We start from the raw sequence: 21,230 nt of genomic DNA, 5'->3' as shown, positions 1-21,230 counted from the left end.
TCCTTGTTCAGCTCATTGTTTTTTTTGTATACCGCTGCTCAGCTCTATCAAGAAGGTGGGCGGGAGACAATGTCTGAGCCACAGCTGTTGTCAAATCAATGTCACCACTGTCTCGTCTTGATAATGGGATCAACCCAAAGTGAGGCTAACAAACTGAGAAACTAACAGTTCTGTGAAAACTTTTCACAGGACTATACAGGCTGGTGAAAAACACCCCATTCATTAGCTTGTGGAGCTGCTTTTAGCAGCAGTAACTAGAATAAAGTTTTTTTCTGTTCAACTTCATCCGTTTCTCACATTTTTATCAAAGACCTTTGGCCCACTCTGTTTGCGTGCATTCATTTATGTGTGCAGACAGCTCTCTTTAAGGTTCCCCCACAGCACCAGATTGGAGGAGTCTGGACTTTGACTGAATTATTGCAACAGCTTTTGCCACCATTGTGCTGTTTGGGTCACACATTTGACTCTAAAATACTTTTGCATACAGTAGTGTTCATTGCTCAATGATTACAAGGTGCCTAAGTCCTGTGTCTGCAGAACAAGCCCCAATCATCAGCCCTCCACACCGTGCTGACAGTTCTATGAGGTGTTGATAAGCTGTGTTTGGTTTTCATCAAATGTGGTCCTGTGGATTCTGGCCAAGCAGCTGCACTTTGGTCTCTTCTATCCAAAGCACATTGTTCAAGTGGTTTGTTCATATGCTACTTTGCAAACCTGAGCTATTTTCTCCTGGTAACACTTCACAACAAGCCATTCTTGTTCATTCTTTGTCTAATTGTACTGTCATGAACTTAAGTGTTGAACATGCTAACTTAGGGCCTGTAAAGGCTGAGTTGTAGCTCTTGTTTTTGTTTTTTGTTTTTCAATTTCTCCAAGCATCTGATCATCTGAGAACTTGTGGAGAATTTTTCTTGGATGTTCCGAGAGGATTGTGGCATTTTGTTAGTACACACCTGACTGCTCTTGGCCAGGAAACTGCCAAAAATATTTACTTTTATAGAGTTTCTCGTGCTTCCTGATCATGTAGTGCAGGGGTGTCCAATTCCAGGCCTCAAGGGCCAGTGTCCTGCATATTTTAGATGTCACCCTTCAAGACATGTTGAAGAGGTAATTTAGCCATTTAAATCAGCTGTGTTGGATCAAGGACACATCTAAAACCTGCAGGACACCAGCCCGTAAGGCCTGGAATTGGACACCCCTGATGTAGTGCATTGATTACCATAACCAAGATGCTACTTACCCTCACAATTAGGATAGAAGCAGTAAGGGTGTACTTAGTTTTTCACAGGACTGCACAGATACCTGTGAAAACTTTCTTTTTCACAGTATGTGGAATACCACTTCATCATTACAATACACAGTGAGCCAAAACCACAATAGCTGAAGTTTCAACAATGCAGCAATCAGAAGGCTCGGTGTGTATTATATGTTCTTCAAGTGACCTATAATACATCAGGGTATGCTTGACTTTGCTCTTGATCCCTCCTTTAAATCAATATCATACCACGACCTTTATACAGACACAGGTCAAAACAACCCACGTTATTACAGCTCCACCATTTGTTAAGGGTTGTCACAGTCTGTGCTCCTTATGTTTGTAAAGAACACATTAGTTTGACATCTTGGGAAAATATGCCAAGCTGGATCAAAATATTGATACCACTGTCATAACATGGCAGAGTCCCAAGAAAAATAAATCTGCCTACCAGGAAGTTATCAGTCCAGCACAGCTTCATCATATAATCTTATATAGCACTTTTCTACTATAGCTGAGCACTCAAAAGAGCTTTACATAACATGCCTAATTCACCCATTTATACAAGCACCTTTTACCACACCTGGTAAATATCATATCAAACAAACATGGAGTTTCAGACTCAAACATCCTAAATGTTGAGCATTGTCTGTTAGCACTAGCTCCACATGCAAGAAAAATATAACAGATGTATTTAACAAAATGAAGCACAATTTCCCGAATCGACCCCTCTGCTTTATGGGAGCTCATAACATTTGCAGTTATTTTTGGTGATTTTATCTCGCGATAAGGGCATGACATATCCCATTATTCTGAGATAAAACAGTGCTTGTTTTGTCATGATAGGAAGTTCATTTTCTTTAGAAATCACACAAAAACAAAAGCTTGTTTTCTTGTCATTTATCGGGGATTAGAAGTGCAGTTCCAGCCCGGTCAAACTACAGGGGAGCTAGGGGGAATGTTAGTAGGGCAGGGGAGACCCCCGAAAAGAAAAAAAAAAGCTTTTCAAAATTTATGAGGGAAGCCGAGGTCCCAAAAATATTGACAATATGCTATTTTCCCTATGCATTTCTATTTCTTTTTCATTTCATAATCACCCGTCATGCATAAAATTAGTATATTCCTAATGCGTGATTCATGCATGAGGGTGATTCATCACTAACTTTAATAACGACACCAGCGTAGGTTCTATTCTTGTCGAGCTTGGCTTCCCTTCCCACCTTTGTAAAGCAGAAAATAAATTGAACCGTAACACTCAGGAAAGCCAAGGCGCACTTAATTTCACACAGGAAGGTAGATTGGTAAACGCTCCCCCTCTCTCTTTATCAGCAATAAAGTAAACTTATTACTGAAATGAACGGCTTCTTTCTCCTCGCCGCTCTCCACGCGGCGGCTATTTTTAGATGCTTTGGTCAGTCGTTATTATTCTTATTCACAGGATGATAAATAAAGCTAAGCAAAGTGGTTTATAAATTGTTTAAGGCTATGAAGAAAAAACAAAGTTAACTCTCCTGAAGCTAATATCTCCTCAACATGGTGGATCAACACTATTAAAAACACATCACACTGTACTTCAATCAGCGTCTAACATGGCAGTAGATTCAAATAACGTTCAAATGGGTCCTTATTTAAGGAGAAGACTAGACCATCTATAACTCCACAGTTGAGCACACTTCCTCCTCAGTAATCAGATGAGGGGATCGGTCATCTCCAAGGCTGCCAAGTTACTTTGTGATTGAGAAAACAAAGTCAGGTTTGTATGATATATATTGAGAGCATAAAAGAAGCAATCTGTTATCAGAAGAGAGCAAGTTTATATAAATAATTCATAATCTTGAGATAACGGCTTAAACAAAGTAATTCCCAGAAGAGCCATTTTTTGGCTTCTGCATATTTTTGGTCAGGAAAGGTAATTACAATCTCTTTTCCCCCCCATTGTGGCAATGTGTTTGTATAAGATAAGAAAAAAGAGGAATTTAGTTGCAAAGTTAAATTTACACGGATTGTTATTTGGAATTTATCCTCACACAGTTCAAATTTAAACTGCTCCCTCTGACTTTGATGCACTGGATTAATTAGGATTTGTGGGCTTTAGCACTGCAGTGCGAAAGCCCACTTGAATCTTGATAGATCATTCATCTTCTTTTTCTTCTCTTTGTTTCAAATTCATCTCATTTTTAAGGGGGGTAGTTCTCAAAAAACTTGTGAATATTGTAAAACATATGCATCAGAACTGGGGAAGCAGTCTCTGCTGAACACAGTCTGGGCGTTTCTCAGTCAAGGAGGCCTTTTCTTCACTGTTAGACCACAGTCTCTGTTGTTTCTGATCCTGCAGTAGTTGAGACCAAGCAGCAACATCCTGGGCTGAAGATGAAGGCAACACTGAAGTGCCAAAAAATACACTTCCTGATGTGTCCACTTGAAGCTAACTCCCTGAGAAAACTCAGTTCCTATAGACTTGCATGTAAAAATGAGCAGCTTTTTAGTAGAAATAAGCCTTTTTAGAGAAATCTTCACACAGACACACTGATCAGTAAGCATTTTGAACCAGTTTTACTTCCTGACTCCAAATCTGAAACTGTTTTTGTCTCGCAGATGTGTTTATTTATTTATTTGTCTTAGTTATGATGTTCCAAGTATTTTACAACTAGGATGACCGAACAGAAATCTGAAGCGTTTCAGGATTTAAGACCTAATTTGGATCTCAAGAAAAGGAAAATCTAAATTAAGGAAGGTGTTTTTGTCCTGAAGTCCGTGAACTGATGCTTGACGATGAGTGCAAAAGGAAACTGAAGCCAGCTCAATCAGCAAAATGGGAATCACTGGTACGGGTTATCAAGAAATTTCTTGGAAATCACGGAGCAGAGAATTATGCTGAGGTTGTGGAAACATGCTGAAAGCATATCAGCTCCTGAGTGCTAGAATATCACTGAAGATGCACTTTTTACATTCTCATGTCCACTGTTTTCCCACCAAACCTGCACAATGTCAGTGAGAAGTATGGGGAAAGATTTCACTGAGATATAGAAGTGACGGAAAACCAATATCAGGGAAAATTTCTCCAGAGCATTATGGGGGACTACTGTTGGTTCGTGCAAAGAGAGATGTGCACATTTTGACCTGCTTTAATTTGAGCTAAATTGACAGAAATACACTTTCATGCATCTCTGGCATTGTTTTCTGGTTTGGTTTCAGATTAAATACATTATTGTTGGGAAATAGCTAGAATTCCAGACGTTGCCTCATTACATCAGTGACGTCACTGATGTAATGATGCAACCTTAAATCAAATTTTATGTCTGAGAACAGAGTAAAAAATAGATACAGAGCTGGTTGTAAGTTCCCAGTTCAAACTAAAAATATTTTGTGATCTGGTATCTCTATCTGTCTCATGCACAAATAATCTGTGGAAACATTTTGCTAATAACTTAGCACCTGGACCTCTTATCTACATATAGTCATTTGATAGCAGTGGATATAAAGCTAAACCTAAGGCTTCAGGTCAGGACTACACAATGCTGTACTACTGCCACTGGTCCTGAACACAGCTTATAGTGGTGAAGAATATTTTGCTTTAAGTTTCATCCGAATGTATAGAATCCATGTGGATATGATACATGTGGATGAAAACTTTTACAATCCATTCCCTAAACCCAACAGGAAGTTGGATATTTTGAATTTATTGTCAAATTGTTTATTTATTACTCAACTACTTTGGTATAGTATGAATGGGTATGGACTATGTCTTTATCAGCAGGAAAAGTGGTAAAACTTATAGTGGTAAAAATACAGTTAAGTCCAAAAATGTATGCCCTACTTGAATCTGGGCCATCCAGAGACTGAGATAGGAGTCTTTGCTGGGCCGATTCTGACCCCCGAGCCTTATGTTTGACACTGCTGGAATAAAGGAAGCCAGCCACATGAGACAATAAAGTTCAATGACTCCACTACAGCATGCCCAACGTGCATGGAGGTACGAGGGCCTGATTGATGCGTGCACAACTTAATTTGGAATGTTTGAATGTCTTCTGACTTTTAAACAATGTCTTAGTGCCGCATGAACTCCTCCACTTTGACAGATGTGAAATTAATCTCGTCAGTGCAGATTATATAAATGTAGATTAGATAAGACTAGTAAAAGTAGAGTGGCCATGTTGACGAATTTTGGATTTTGTTAAGCTGCTTTATTTCAAACCAAATTAAAAGTTCATCTGAGTTGTCCTCTTTTCCACTGACATTGTCTCTATCTATCTATCTATCTATCTATCTATCTATCTATCTATCTATCTATCTATCTATCTATCTATCTATCTGTGCCCCACAGGTTTCAAAACAATGCGAACAGTCAGTCAGTGGCTGGCCTTGTCCTCTGGGCCCCACAACCAACTGATCCACACTGCATGTTCAAATGTTTATTATGTTTGTCTTAAAGTTTTATATCTCAGCTGAGCTCTGATGCTGGCATGATGCAGTACGCCATTACAGCGTCATGCGGCAGCACCTGAGAGCTTCTCCCTCCCATGTGGGAAATAATGCTAATACAGTAATTATGAATAAAAGGCCTACATGTGTATTCATAGGAGAGATGCGGGAGTTCATTACACCATCATCATTTCGCACTGTAGAAAAGATTAAGTTACCTCGGCTTAAAATATTAACCGCTGCATTAATACTGTCACCTTATTATAAATATGCTGTGTTACAATTGAGAGAACAAGTTGAATGATTTACTGTGTCACACCTTCAGCTATATATATCCACTCTGTCAGGATCTGCTCCTTCTATCCGTTTATGTTCTCAACATTGACTCCCAGTTTAATCCAGTATCAAATTCTAAATTCTCTGCCTCACACACAAAGTCTTGAATAATCAGAACCATTTAAAAGAACTTAAAGTACCATATAACCTCAATAGATCACTTTGCTCTCAGAGTTGTTGTTCCTTGAGTATTTAAATAAAGAATGGGAGGCAGAGCCTTCAGACCCCTCTTCTGTGGAACCAGCTCCCAGTTTGGATTCAGGGGACAGTGTGTTTTTTAACACTTCTCTGCATTTAGTTAATTCATTATCATTAATCGCTGCCTGTCTTATAGAGTGTGTCTTTTGTCCTATCTCACTCCTCTCACCGCCAACTGATCGTGGCAGATAGTTGCCCCTCCCTGCGCCTGGTTCTGCTGGAAGTTTCTTTCTGTCAGAAGGTAGTTTTTCCTTCCCACAGTCGCCAAATGCTTACTCTATACTATATAAATAAAACAGATGTATCGGTATCTGCTCAGTGTGTCTCACATTAAGGATTTAGAGGCTACCAATCACTGTGCATTTATATCAAAGAAAATCTGTTCCAACGAGAAGAAAAACCTTTTTCTTGACAGCTGACCAAATTGCATGGAAAGGATTGCCAAACTCCCTAACAAACCTAATTTGATTAATCCACCCGGCTCGTACATTACAACCACAAGACTTAAACTCATGATTAAAACTCCTTCTAAGATAAATTAAAAGTGACATGCTTACTTCTAGATTCTGTTAAAAAGACCTGTTGATTTCACTACGCCATGGGATTTCGTTTGGCTCTGTAGACCCAGCAGAGAGGTTTTCTTCCAGCACTGATTGGTTTAATATTCATTATAATGCCTCTGTACGGAGGGAGTTGCAAAGTGAAAGAGGACATATGCTGCAGGGTGGCTGAAAACAGTGTGCAGCTCCATACTGAAGTAGCTGGAAGTTACCTGTCTTGCTCGGTTACATTTTGTTAGCTGCCTTTTTCAGAAGGTCCCTCCTGATACAAGCATCTTTCTCCTCTGCAGAATAGGCTCCAAATATAGGCTTTGTCTTCTTGGCGTCCATAGAACAATGGCTGATGTGCAGCTGCTTCTGAGGTATCCGCAATATTGTTGAGGAAAGCTTGAGCAACCCTGGCTTCTCTGTGTCTGCTGTTACTTTAATTGGCCAGGAGTAAACAGCGATTGTGACTCAGATGCAATCTCAACCTCTTCACCGGTGTGCGGAGTAATTCCCAGCTCTATAAGATGAGGCCACTGTGCAGGACTACACCTGACATAAAGTCACATCCACCTCAGTAAACTGACAGAGACATGCCTGAGACGCATGGGAGCTGGCTGGCTTTTTCTTCCGAAACCTTATAGCTACATTTAAAACAGTTCTTCATATTCAAATGATCTGTTCGCAGTTTTCCTTCAGATTTGAGGTTTTAAAAAACGGGAGGGTGTAAAAACAACAAAAAACAGCATTACATAAATCAAGCATAACAGCGCGATCGTGCCTTATGGCTGTTCGGAGGGATACAGTTGTCTTAAATCATGTGTATTTTAACCACTTCACCAGTTTGCTCCAGACATTTAGCCCCATTAAACACAAAGAATAAATCAACGCTATTTGGCTACTTATGCACACTTATGCATCAGCGCTTTCAGCAAATTCAATTAAGAAAAAATAGTTTTTTATCAATAAAATAAACTATCAATTCAAAAATGCTTCTGTTAAATACTTCAAATGAATTGTTCTGGGACTCACCCAACTTTGATTTTTCACATCCCGATGCTTGGACAGAGCCACATTTGGGCACGGCAGTGATTGCCGAGACGCGCTAGGAGGCGGCGAAGGGAGAGCCAAGTGCGCTCGCCGTGGAGAGCCCTCATATCTGCCGGAGCAGACACCCGAAGCTTCAGGTGCTCCAAGTCTCTTCAGATGATGACGAGTAGCCAACCAAATCTCTCACTGCTTTCTTTTCGAAACCACTGTCGCCCGTATCTACCCCCCCCTCAACCCAACTCTCCCAGCCCCACCCCCTCCTTACCACCACCCAGCCATCCATCCTCACATCACCTCACTATGGCTCAGCATCACTCTTTGTGCGTCATCACAACCGGTCTGTGTCATTCAGAAATCTTTCATTAACCGGTGTCACCCACCTTTCCAGCTGTTAAACTGTACGAGAATACAGTGTGTGTGGAAATGCTCAAAGACTTTTACTATTTACTATTTTTGTAAGGTTATGTAAGTGTACTTTCAGTCTTCAGGAGTCCGTACCAAACTTTTACTCCCCCCCCCCAGTGAAGGAATGTTCGTGTGTTGCAGATGTTTAAAGTGTTTTTGATCCCAGAGATAAAAGTAAAGGTGATGTCTAGTTTTATTTAAAAATCTGTGTAACACTTTTGATTACAGCCAAGAAATAACTCTATAGCCTAAAATACACATGTTCATGTTTCTGACCAGAAACAGTTGTGTTCTTAATGAAAAGGCGTCTTCTTTTACACATCTCCACATCTCCAAGACTTGCACCATCATAAATGAGTTTTTTTTACACACATTTTAAACACACTTGTAAAAAGGTTCTTCTTAAACTCACATTTGTTATTATCACATCTGGAATGACACTCTCTTTTTAAGTCCAACTTCCTTTTATATTTATTTGTAATTTGATATAACCAAACATACATTCTCTTATGACTCCATCCATCCATACATTCGCTTCTGCTTATCCAGTTTAGGGTTGCGGGGAACCTCGGGCTATTATAGGGCACAAGGGTACACCCTGGACAGGTCACCAGTCTCTTGCAGAGCATGATTTAAAATATAAATTACATTTTATGGGTGGTAAACAAGGTACACAATTATTCACGGGCTTTGCCTGATAACACTTTGTTCCCCATCAGCAAAATGAAAGCAGCTGCCTTCTATATTTAAAAACTTTGGTGCAGGAATCACACCCTAACATCCAGTAACAGTACATCTGCAGCAATAACACAGTAGCCTGTAGTTACTAAGTAAGTACTTTATTTACACTGTGAGTTATTTCTAAATATCTGCTATTACCCACCCTGCTCCAGCTTTCTTTTTTCTTCTTCTTTGCTGCTCATTAACTACACACTAATTTTACGGATACCCCCTAAAAAATAATTAGACTGTAATTGCTCCAAGCTGTGGCTTCAAATATTAACACCATTACCACTAACAGGACTAATCCTCCTGCGCGTTTAAACACAACACACTGCATTATGAAAGCGTGATGAGCAACAAACGCACCTATAGCTGACATTTGCGGCATACAGTATAGTCTATAAGACCCTCGGTCCATCTGTTGCACACTCAGTCGATACTCATTTGTTAATGTCTGAGCAGCGACAGATGATTGTAATTTATAAAGCATTGCCATTTCAGCAGGGATTGTGATTATTCAGTGGCTGTGCATTTTTCCCTTTTTTCAATTAAGCTATGAGGAAGAGATGAGACAGAAACAAGCACACACATACACACATTTAGCTACACATGGATAAACACGGTACATTGATTTTTTTGTTGGGGTGGGGGATTGATTCTTTTCTTCCCACTGTGGACAAATCCAGGTTTAGCCAGTTGGAGTATTTGTTGTTTTTCAAACTGGTTTCAGATATGAAGGCTTTACCCGAGGCTGCTGCCTGTTTTAAGTGAGAGATTTTAAGCCGAAGTAAACATTTGGTCAGTTAAAGTCAGCTTGTGTGTTCAATCAATGATGAGACTTTCAGCTCACAATGCCTCATCTTTTCTTTTTCCTTTTTTTTTTTACCTGCCGGTATATCCGGCGAGCACGTCTACTTCATCTTGCCAAAAGCAAAAATCGCAACCAGACCTCTGAACTCCCCAAGAGTGCATTCAAATCAGCGAAAGGTGTGTGTATTTGCATCCTGTTAGGCCCTATCGTGCTATCTGCTGGAAAAGTAATTACCTGTCTGTGCCGCCCATGCAGTGAGGTGGGCTGCTGAGTTTGAAAGAAACTGAAATCAATATCTCTGCACTGGAAGACACATTTCCTGTCATGGAGGCAAGAAACCTGACTCTAGCATTCATACTAATGTTGGCATTTACAGTGACATTCGCCTTAATTGCATATCAAGAGATTTTCTCTCCTGTGCTTATGACTTTGACAAAACCAGCTCCAGGATTTCAATCATCGAAGCTGTTAAATGCACACTGCTGACATTACTCTGTGACTAATGTGAAATGCTTGGCATGCAAAGCAGGCAAATTTGAAGATCGAAGCCGCTACTTTGCGTGTCGTGTGTCATGTTCTCGAGGCAACTGTTCTTTTTTTTGTTATAAGCTGAAGGGGGGAAAAAGGGGAGATGGCAATGTGAAATAAAGGTGATAGATTCTGTCATCAGGCTGATGAAGCTCCTTATACCAAGTGTGCTGCAGTAGTCTGCTGTCCTCCCACGCACACAACTAACCTCAGGCTCACACCTGAAATGCAGATTGAAGAGCAAAAAAGGAGGAAAAAAACCCATCAGTGGCTGTGGTCAGAAATACAAGAGTCATCACTGCGTCCTCCTGCAACCATCCTGTGTGACATACAGCACCTGCGATGATGTGAGCAAGGAAGCATCCATCACTTCATTACCGCTTGGCATAAATTTTACATGAGCTCCTAGTGTTCAGCGCCAAGTGACAATTCTGTGATTCACTCAAAGCTGACAGATCCTTTTGTATTTAATTGTGCCCAATCAGTTCCATGAAACCGATACAGTAATGCATTCACAGCCGTCAGAATAAGGCAGTATCTTTCCTCGGTGACGCACAAAAGAAAGTAATTAAAAAGTGATTTTTTAGTGTTATTCTAATTAGGACGATGAAGTGTGGCTGCAGGAATTTTAAATGACTTCGGGGTGTCTGTTTAAAGAAGGCTTTTACTCAATCCACACAAGGAGCATTAAAAAAAGACAGGTTTAAAGCCATGCCTGCTGTTCACTATACTTTGATTGAAATGCTGAAGCTGTCTAGCAGAAGCAAGCCGCTATAGGCACTGCAATGTTAAGTTCAATATTTAACATAGTCACCACCTTCATGACTTGCTTTGTTGTTGTGACAGGTCTTAGAAGTTAACCACATCATTGGGCAAACTCTTAAAAAGTTCAGGAGTTACTAAAGTTTGTACAGTTTATGGCTTTTCAGTAACGTCGTGGTGGCACTGAAGGAAAAGTCAAGGGCTCACAAGAGGCGTTCCTCTTCTCGAGAGATTCCTCCAGATAAGTGAAAACTGCAACCTGGTGGAGGGAAAAAAGGAGAATCAGGGCAAAAACAGCTGGATTAAAGAGATGGGGGTGGGGGTGGGGGGCAATGAATGTTTCTATGGTAATCCAGCTCCTATTTGCTCAAATATTTCAGCCTGGACCAAAAACGGCCCAGACAGTATCATCCTTTAGCCGTACTTTAATGTGATACATATTTCTTTTCATCCAATATTTGAGCAGGCACACACACACACACACGCACACACACACACACACTCACTCTCACTCTCACTCTCACACAAAAGAACAAACCCACAGATCAAAAACATGGAAAGTATATTACATGTCGCAGAACTTATTTTAAATTTTGAAAAGCTTGTTGCTCAGCAGCACCTGTGCACCACCTACATGGCGCATTTGATCATTTCTGAAACCCGGTGGGTTTAAAAGTAATAAGGCAAAGCCACAGGCAGATTGCATGATGCTCAAGTGGTATAATGGTCGAGGCTTTTATTGGGCTCCATTCGTGGTTCTATCTGCAATTGCTGTAATGAAGACAGACCTAATTATCTCAGCAGACAGAACTCCACTATGAACAGGACTCTAATTATGGCCTAAATGCTGTTCTCTTATACTGTTCAGAGTCGTACTCGGGGGGTTATAAGAGAGTTGGCTGTGGCCGTCTTCACACACACACACACACACACACACACACACACACACACACACACACACACACACACACACACACACCTTGGGGGCTCAGTGTGCTCAGCTGTTCTGATGTGCTTCTGTGCAGGCATCATGGTGTAGTGGCAGGGATTATCTAACATGACAACGCACTCTCTTCCCGTCTTTGACTGGTGACAGCTTACCCAGTCATCTGATTAATTAATTACAACTCCACGTGTCATTAGACACGCTTTACTAGTCCCTAAGGACCCCAAAGCGCTTTACATATCCAGTCATCCACCCATTCACGCACACATTCACACACTGGTGATGGCAAGCTACATTGTAGCCACAGCCACCAATAGTTTACAAGAAGATCCTATTGAAATTCTAAACCCCCATGGGATGAAAAAAAAGACAATAGATGAAGTAATGTCTGAACACAAATGTTAGGGGCAGCAGAGTTACTTACAGATAGATTATTCCATCAGTGGTACCATTTGGAGCCCATTTATTTTGAATTTATGAATGTAAAATAACTGCAGATTTATCTGGTCTTGTAGATTGTCTCAAGGCTGCAGAGCAGATAAATTGAATGCCGTGTTTCTAAATTCACACTGAGGGGGAGGCTAAGCGGCTTGTGCAGTGACCTTGATTGTAGCTATTGAACCTCCAAATAAGGAGACCGAACAGATAAGAGCGGCGTTATTTGGCACACAAAGGAAGACAATCCAGTGACGCAGCCGTGGCGTCAGCTGATGAGCAGAGTCAACATGCAATCACAGAGCCCAGTGAGGTATGAGTTAGGAAACTGGAATGAGTGATAAAGCAAAGGGCAAAGTTTGCCCTCAGTAACAGGTATAGTAAAGAACGTCTGCACAATCTGTTATTTCCGAAGGCCGCTTATATGACTCTGCATTCGCCCACTGCAATTTGGAATAGTAATGCAATTTTAAAGTGGTTTCCAGAGGACAGAATACATTTTGCTAAATCCCACTAAAACGAAGATGAAATGCAGGCGGGGTGGATTTGAAAAGATCATTTCTCGCTGAAACTCTGAGAAATCTGTAAATATCAATGACAAACTTAAGACAAGAGAACGCACTGTGCTCTGTGATGTAGAAGAATTTGTGTTGTGTGCAATGGAAAGAAAAGGAAAAAATCCAAATGATTTTAGGGCTTCAATCACCCCCAGAGATCAACATTATGGCCTTAACGATGAGACAGTCAAGGTCACTCAGCATACTAATGATCACCAGAAACTCATCCTCTGCCAAAGTGTAGGCTTACTTTAAAGAGTATTACTGATGCTGCGAGCGATAAGAATATGCATTTGATTTACTGCTCATGATAAAAGAGCTTTATTTATTTATTTATTTGTCATCCTGCAGACATTTAATAACTGACTGTAGAGCCCATGACTCTAGCAAGACCTCCGATGAGTCAGGTAGCATCTCAGTTCCGCCTAAATCTGCATGGCACTTCCGTCTCATACAAGGAGCTAGTATGAAAAACACAAATTAAAATAAAAATACAGTACACAACCACAGAAGCTTTAATTAGTCATTTCAGATGGATTGAGGGTTTTTGCTTATTACATGGTCAGTCACTCACAGACTGGATTATTGATGTGCGTAACCAGGGAGGTGGCAATAAACTGGCAGAGGTGACTTTGTATACAAACACCTGGAGTTCATCCACATCTGAAGCAGACAAAAATGTGCCAATTATCACTTCAGGATTAAGAGACTCGTTAATGTGTCCTTTTTGAAGAGAAGCTGTTGATCTGGTTAATTGTTTTTAGACATCATGTAACTGTCAATTTATTTCCTGTTTTAATGTACATTTATGAAAATAAATACAGGAGATTGTATTTCAGTGATTAAAACGGCCTTCAGAGGGAGTGGGTTAGTCTTAGCTTCTTCTGTTACGTGAAATGGTATCAAAATCTGCAGTCTCGCCAGAAACGTTATCCTCTATAAGCACAGTGTGATTACAAAGACAGAACAGAACATCCCAGGAAATGAACATCCGCACAAAGAGATGAATCTCGACACCGCAAGGTCATGTCTGTGACTCGCAGTGACCCGGTCATTTTAATAAGACTCAACAGCGCCCTCTGGTGGCAGACATGGCGTGGTGCAAATCTTCCTTTTTATTGTAAAACAGTTAATTGCGCTAAAGCACATCTGAAAACTTTTCTTTTTTGTGATTTAGCTTAACGTTATTTTTTCATCTCGCACAGCACATGCAACGTTTAAGTTAAAATTACGCGTTAAATCGAAGTTTCTGGAAGTTAATAATGACGCTTCAGATTGCGCAGGCGCAGAGTGTATACGTACTGAAAACACGGAAGGTCCAACACCATATTCCCAAACAGAGGCTTCTACGCTGTAAACTCTTTATAAAACGTCGTCGGAGCGGCCCTAGAATAAGCCAAGTGCGGTATTGTTTTATTTTGGCAGTTGCGGTTTAAGAGTGATGCCTGTCGAGTAGTTGGGCCTTTTCTGCTTTTCTGCTTCATCTGAAAGCAAACCGCTGAAGAAGATGCCCGCTCGTAATGTTGTGTCCAACGGGATCCCTAACAGCAAAGTTAGGTATTCCAGGTTAGCCACTGACGACGACGGCTACATTGATTTACAGGTAAAACAGAAGGTGTAACGCTAGGATACGTTACCATTGCTTTTATTTTTAGATAATAGACTAAAGTTGGTGCACTGGTTTCGACCACTACAGTATGAATATAAAGGGGTACTGCAGCAATAGATGGCCGCTGTCATTTCCGAGCTAAGGTAGCCCTGTTGACGTCATTGGGGTTGTTGGGGGGGGGGGGGGTCCTGTGATATTAATTCTTATAACCTCTTGATGTTCTCATCAAAGTTTGGTGAATGTTCACAAGAAGTACTGCATAACCAACACTTTTAAAGGACTGTGCAAATGTCTTGAGCCACCCTACTTTGAAGGAGTCAGACTTGGCATTTTTTAAGTGGTCCTAAGCAATACATAGACTGAAACAAAAAGACTGCTGGCTTATTTGCTTTTGCTGTTTAAAAGTAGAATGGGAGGCAGAGCCTTGCAGTTTCAGGCCCCTCTTCTATGGAACAAGCTCCCAGTTTGGAAGTATTTCTTGTTCTCTCACCTGTGTTACGACCCCCTCTTTTCACTCAGTATGTGTTTAGTACACCACTCTATTCAATCGTGAATTATTATTAATGTCCGGATCTCTTCCACAGTTTATTGTATCTTTTGTCCTGGCTTCCTCCCCTCAATCCCAACCAGTCATAGGAGATGGCTACCCCTCCCTGACCCTGATTCTTTCAACGTTTCTTCCTGTTAATAGGGAGATTTTCCTTCCCATTTTTGCCAAGTGCTTGCTCATAGGGGGTCGTTTAATTGTTGGGGTATTCTCTGTATTATTCTAGGGTCTTTACCTTAAAATATAAAGCCCCTTGAAGCGTCTGTTGCTTTAATTTGACACTATAAGAATTTCACTCTCAGAAAGTTGAGTTGAATCAAACAGTAGTTCTCCAGGCTTTCTGAAGGTCTTTCAAAACCATTCTTTGGAAACTGGCTGCGTTTTTACTCATTTAAGGTCCAGTCCTTGTACCGGAACATTTTGTGAGAAATGTCTTTTTGTTTTTTCAGCTACTTTCAGCTGTGAATAAAGGAAGCATTAAAAATGGCACCTAACTCAGTGTTGTGTCTACACATAACAGGCAACTTAGCATATTTTAAATCTTGTATTTGGGTACTTTGTTATGAGCAGGCTGTCACAAAAAGCACCTAACTTTATGTGTCTTTAGTTGGATCTGTGAAAATGCCAAAGATAACACAGTTTGACAGACACTAAATAGTTTTTTAGGGCCTGCATTTCAGCCAATGGTGTTTGGAATCTTGTCACAATTAAATCATGAACACAGAAAAGTATGATCAGATTTTGATCCACCGTGCGATGCCCTCTAGTAGGGGTAGGTGACAGCTTCAAAATTACCAGCACAATATTGCAAGAACATTTACTGTAATGTAAATGCATGCTTTTGCTACACTAGTGATATTGCATTTTTGACATTTTTATATCATGTAAAAAATTATAGACGTATTATTGCAGACAACACGATATGGTACAGCCCTACCTTCTGGAAATCGTTGGCAACAGCTTCATTTTTCAGTCGGGCAGAGATCCCAAACACACTGCCAGTGCAGTCAAAGCATACCTGGATAAAAACACACACAATAGAACACTGTCAGTCATGGATTGGCCTCCTCAGAGAAGGAAAATAAACATTATTGAAGCAGTGTGGGATATACTGTATTTCCATGTGTTTTTGAATCTGTCAATAAATTGCTGCACCTATTTGCCATTTTCCTAGCAAAATACTAAAAGAAAAATTAGGGTTAGCTTGAGATGTTTGCACAGTACTATACATCCATGTTTTTATGAGAATAGGGCAATTTATTTAAAGCTGATTCGATGGAAAACATCTCTCTAGTCTGATGATTTTGACACAGAAGAGGAAAAACGGACACTTCCAAGAAACCTTGTGTTTCACAGAAATGTTTTTGAAATGAAATATTTCCCCTCTACAGTTCAAGAAGAGCCCACCCAAGGTCCCATATAAAGCCATCGCACTAGCCACGATCCTTTTCCTAATCGGCTCGCTGTTGATCATCATCGGTGCTCTTCTCTTGGCTGGCTACTTTGGCGTCACTGTAAGTAATTTTCTAGGTCACACTTTTTCTTGTTACATCCTTTTACTGGCCATACAATGTCATCATGTTAAGAGAATAAATGTTTTCTTTCTTTTAGCACACAGACCGGACCGTGCCTGTCCTCATCATCGGGATCCTTGTCTTCCTGCCTGGATTTTACCACCTACGGATAGCTTACTATGCATCAAAGGGCTACCCGGGGTACTCTTATGATGACATCCCAGACTTTGATGACTGACAATTGCTAAAGCCCCAGTCCTGCTGTGCTTACATGTAGTGAATTTAAGGTCGTGATATATTTAAAGAAAATGAGATCCCTTTTTTTGTTTTTCATAATTGTTTTTAAATTACAATATTGTTCCTATAGATTTTTCTACCTAGGTTCTTAATGCCAGGTTGCTAATAGCAACTGTTTTTTTTTAATCTTTGTATTTGTTTTATAGCTTGATAAATGAATAAAAAAGATTTGTATTATTTCTTTTGATTTATATAAAACCATTTCAGTTTGTTTATAGAATATTTTACCTTATGTAGTACAACCAATGTGGCCACATATAGTGAGTCTTTTAACTGCTTCACTACAACCAGTTTTTATTTTGTGTATTCTTTAGGTAGATCCATCAGTTCAGTGGCAGAGAGAATAAATAATTTAAAACTAAAGTAGCTGCAACCAACATAACAAATACCTGGTATACCTATTATATACACAATATCACCTCTGTGGCATAATAATGATATTTAATAAAAGGCTAGCGTTGTGTCTTCACATCCCGTGTAGTGAAGATTGCCTCGCCCTAGTTAATGCTTCCTCACTGCTCTGAGTTGTTCTTTCCCCGAGGATTTTGTGTGATTAATTCCAATCCTTCGATCTCCATATGGTGCACCTGGCCTGTGAGAGTAAACACTGTCAAACAGTACACAAGCAATTAAGGCCTGACATTCTGCTGACATTTGCCCCTCTAATCTGCGCCATCAACTCATCACTCTCAGCATAATTTGAAAGTGTGCTGGTGAAAGCCAAGACTGCCACCTCGATTCCTCCCCCCCCCCCCCCCCCCCCCTCCCCCCAGATAATGTCATATGTAAAACACATTGCTAGTAAAGGTTGGACGTCTATATAATCCTTTCAGAAGCCTAGTAACCCGCTGTTTGCCAAAGGGATAATTCGAGGGTAGCTGCTTGTGTTCTCGTTGTTTCTCTTTCCTTGCTATCGAATGAGCCCACCCAACTGTACACTGATCACAAACTGCCGGGCCTTAGATCAGATTATGCACTTTAAATCAGCTCAGATTCTTTGTTTTTTAAGTGCTTCCTGTGGTTCCAGGAGGCATTCGCACACAAAACGTCTTACAGAGGACTGAGATTTACTGTGTTTGTCCCGGAAACAAACATTTTTTATACTCTCAATGCTTTCTATCATATTGTTTTTTATGCTCTCTGAGGTGAGTCTTTTAAAATTACTGCTTTTACATGAAACCCGTCAAACCTAGTATGGTGATATCATAAGTTGAGCGTTACGAGACAATAGAGTTGTTGAGCAGACACATAATAACAGACACAAAGTAAGTGTACAGTAATATTGCAGGGATATTCAGTAATTTTAACTGTTTATATGGACAGATGAGTCCGTGTTACTCTTGAGTCTTGTCAAAGCAACATCACTGCAAAATAGTAATAAAAAGCTAAGTTTTCTCAACTATATTGGCTTGTTGATTTTTACTCAGAATCATTACACAAGTGTTTAACTGGGTCAGGTGTACTGTCTGGCCCAGCTGATCCACTGTTGCATCACCCAAAAACAAGGACCTGGCATTAACCTTTATTACTGAAAGGTGATTTCAGTGACTTTAAGTTTAACATGGTTGTTAATGCCAGACAGCCTTGTCTGAGTATTTCAGAAGCTGCTGATCGGCTAGGAATTTTCCCACACAGCCATCTCTAAGGTTTATAGAGGATAATCATAAAAAGATCAATTATTTAGTGAGCAGCAGTTCTCTGTGTGAAAATCCCTTGTTGATGCCAGGAGGCAGAGATGAATGGCCAGACACTAGCTCAATCAACTGCTCTTTACAAGCATGTGATACAGAAGAGCACATCTGAATACTTTACACAGTGAACCTAGAAGCAATTGGGCTGTAGAAAAGACCACAACAGGAGTCACTCCTGTCAGGGTAGAACAGGAAGCTGGGCTACAATTCCTGGCACACTTTGGGGCCCTTAGTACAAACTCAGCATTATTTAAATGCCACAGCCTAACTTAGTATTGCTGCTGATCATGTCTATCCCTTTTTGAGCGCAGTGTATTGTCTGATGGCTGCTTGCAGCAGAATAACGTACCACGTCATAAAGCTCAGATCATCCCAAACTGGTTTCTTGGACATGACAATGAGTTCATTGTACACAAATGACCTCCACAGTCAGCAGTTCTCAATCCATTAGGGCTCCTTTGGGATATGGTAGAACAGGACTTTCGCATCATGAGTGCAGTCGTCTGCAGGAATTGTGTGACGTTATCATGTTAATGTGGACCAAAATCTCTGAGGAACCGTTTTGAATGTTGAATCTATTCCTTCAAGAATTAAGACAGTACTGAAAGTAGCCAAAAGCGATTTCCAATGTTCCTATGTGTTTTTTAATGTCTAAAACGTTTACTTATATTATTTAAAAATGTAGTGAACAGAATTTATGAAGGGGTTTTATATAAAATAAGGAAATGACCTGTTTTGCAGGCATCTTTTGCTTTTTTTTTCTGCTTTACATCTCTGCCTTCTGGCATCATTTATTGCAATTTCTTCTCTCCTTTTAGTCTGATGTCTTATAAAAAATAATATTAATGACAATCAGAGTTTTTCATTCATAAAAATGACATATAACGATTATAATCCAACAAGTCATTTTTAGCAGTTTAAATTCCTGCAATCATATTTTGGCAGACAATGGTACTAAAATGGTGTGCCTAATAAAGTGACTGGTGAGTGGATGAACCCAGGAACAGTACAGAAGTGATTTTGGTAAATTAGATAAGCTCGTCCGTCTGACCAAACTGATCCACTGTAGCATTACTATTAACCAAGGACACACTAAATACTATACTATAAACTATACATATATAATACATGAACGTACATGCAGTAGATTCTATATTTGGACACAATCATAAACCTTAGACGGTTAATACAGCCATCCGGTGACACCACGTGATCTGGCACTGGATTGGCTATTTTAAAAAGTAATATAAAGCATACCCAATAATCTTTAACCAGCTGCAGTCACTGTCAGTCACACAGCAGGTTTGAGTATTCGGCTCATTTTAGGAGGCAGGATCACAGGAAGCGTTTTTGAGGTAAGATAATTTGGCAGGAAACTTACTCAAAGCCTTCACTCGAAACGTAAAAGAAGTAACAGTCGTCTCATACTTAAATAGAAACGTTTTAGCCTTTTCTTTTAGCAAGAAAAATCAAAATAAATAGTTTTAAGAACACTAAATGACTTTGTGGTTCATTAGCCGGACTAAAGCGCAGCAAACTGTTTAGCTAATGCTAAGTTGGTTTAACTGTAGATACAGATCTTGTTCCCTGCTAATACACCTTTTATTTTATTTTACACACTGTAGTTTTGAGGGTTTTTTTTAGTGTGTTGCCTTTTAGGAAAATTAATGTGAGATTTATGGTGAAAATAATAACTGGTTCTTGCTACTATGACGTTTAGCGGAAAGCTAATTCGTGTTCTTTATTGGAGGTTAAATTAGCATTTTTAAAAAAGAAATGTATGTTTATCGATTTCTAAAACATAGTTTTTACTGGCATTCAGATTATCAAACGATTGCAGCTTTTTTTTTAAATCCCACTGTTAAGAAATTTCTTTCTGGTAAAAAAAAAAAAAAGTCAGCAGGCTTGTAACAAGCTATTATAAGATGGCTATAAATTATGTGTAACACTGATAAATTTTAGGTGATCTTACTAAAAAGGTTAGGTTAGTGTGCTTGTATTATAAAGAAATCACAGCTAATCCCGAACATGAAATGGTGAATATTGTTACAAACATGTCCGTTTAGGTTAGTTTTGCAGATAGTTGGAGCTACTTCCTCGCAGCATGTTTTTTTAATGTTAAGTGATTTAACAGCCGACTAAAATGTGTCTTTAAGGTTTGCGTTTGCCTTTTGTTAAGACCATCACCCGTTTTTCCCACGGAAAGGCGCTTTTGTCTGGGGCGCTAAAGGACCAATTTCATAAACTAACACAGACACAGGCAGTAAAGTGACGGAAGTGTATTATTTCACCTTCAAAATTAAAGATACGTTAAGCGATAGCCTCCTAAACTGGAGTTAAACACTTCTATTATTACTTGATCCGGTATGCCTTTGTAGGAACTGTTTAGTGCTGGCATTATTGTTGTTGTTGTTATTTATAGATTTGTAATTGATTGTAGCTGTGAATAGTAGGTCAAAACTGCTAATACCTTATGAATCATGTTCAATGTTTTTCACGCATTCATTGAGCTGGCTTGTTAAATGCTAGATTTGTTATAAGTGTAAACATAAACAGTATAAAATACTGTTTTACAGACGCTGAGTGTGACAGGGAAACA

General features: G+C 39.8%; 2 protein-coding genes and 1 long non-coding RNA gene across 5 annotated transcripts in view; 1 reads left to right on the top strand and 2 right to left on the bottom strand.

Annotated features, from left to right (window-relative positions):
- Positions 1-8,004, bottom strand: part of adra1aa (adrenoceptor alpha 1Aa) — a 34,982-nt gene extending 26,978 nt beyond the window's left edge. For all 3 annotated transcript variants that reach the window (XM_085293908.1, XM_085293910.1, XM_085293909.1), the window contains exon 1: positions 7,789-8,004. The gene's annotated coding sequence lies outside the window, so the exon portion shown is untranslated. The remainder of the gene's footprint in view (positions 1-7,788) is intronic.
- Positions 8,005-13,317: 5,313 nt separating this feature from the next.
- On the bottom strand, positions 13,318-14,397 carry LOC146562282 (uncharacterized). The gene is made up of 3 exons (XR_014894636.1): positions 14,276-14,397; positions 13,548-13,636; positions 13,318-13,434 (listed from the first exon to the last, which is right to left on the bottom strand). It is a non-coding gene; the product is annotated as an uncharacterized LOC146562282 (long non-coding RNA).
- On the top strand, positions 14,254-17,409 carry tmem230b (transmembrane protein 230b). The gene is made up of 3 exons (XM_085293905.1): positions 14,254-14,576; positions 16,521-16,643; positions 16,741-17,409. Exons 1-3 carry the CDS (start codon positions 14,481-14,483, stop codon positions 16,879-16,881), a joined length of 360 nt encoding a protein of 119 aa, XP_085150031.1. The 5' UTR covers positions 14,254-14,480; the 3' UTR covers positions 16,882-17,409.
- The last annotated feature ends 3,821 nt before the right edge of the window (positions 17,410-21,230 follow it).

The sequence above is a fragment of the Mchenga conophoros genome, linkage group LG12 (assembly GCF_057382185.1).
Source record: "Mchenga conophoros isolate Kocher_MC1m ecotype Shallow Benthic linkage group LG12, M_conophoros_male_GT1.1, whole genome shotgun sequence".
NCBI classification, from domain to species: Eukaryota; Metazoa; Chordata; class Actinopteri; order Cichliformes; family Cichlidae; genus Mchenga; species Mchenga conophoros.
The sequence above is the reverse complement of the archived record's forward strand: the minus strand, read 5'-3'. Positions and strand labels throughout refer to the sequence as shown.

Coding starts and splice junctions, on each gene's coding strand:
- tmem230b (XM_085293905.1), top strand. CDS start 14,481: ATGCCCGCTCGTAATGTTGTGTCCAACGGGATCCCTAACAGCAAAGTT. Junction 14,577..16,520: donor ACGGCTACATTGATTTACAG/GTAAAACAGAAG, acceptor TCCCCTCTACAG/TTCAAGAAGAGCCCACCCAA. Junction 16,644..16,740: donor CTGGCTACTTTGGCGTCACT/GTAAGTAATTTT, acceptor TCTTTCTTTTAG/CACACAGACCGGACCGTGCC.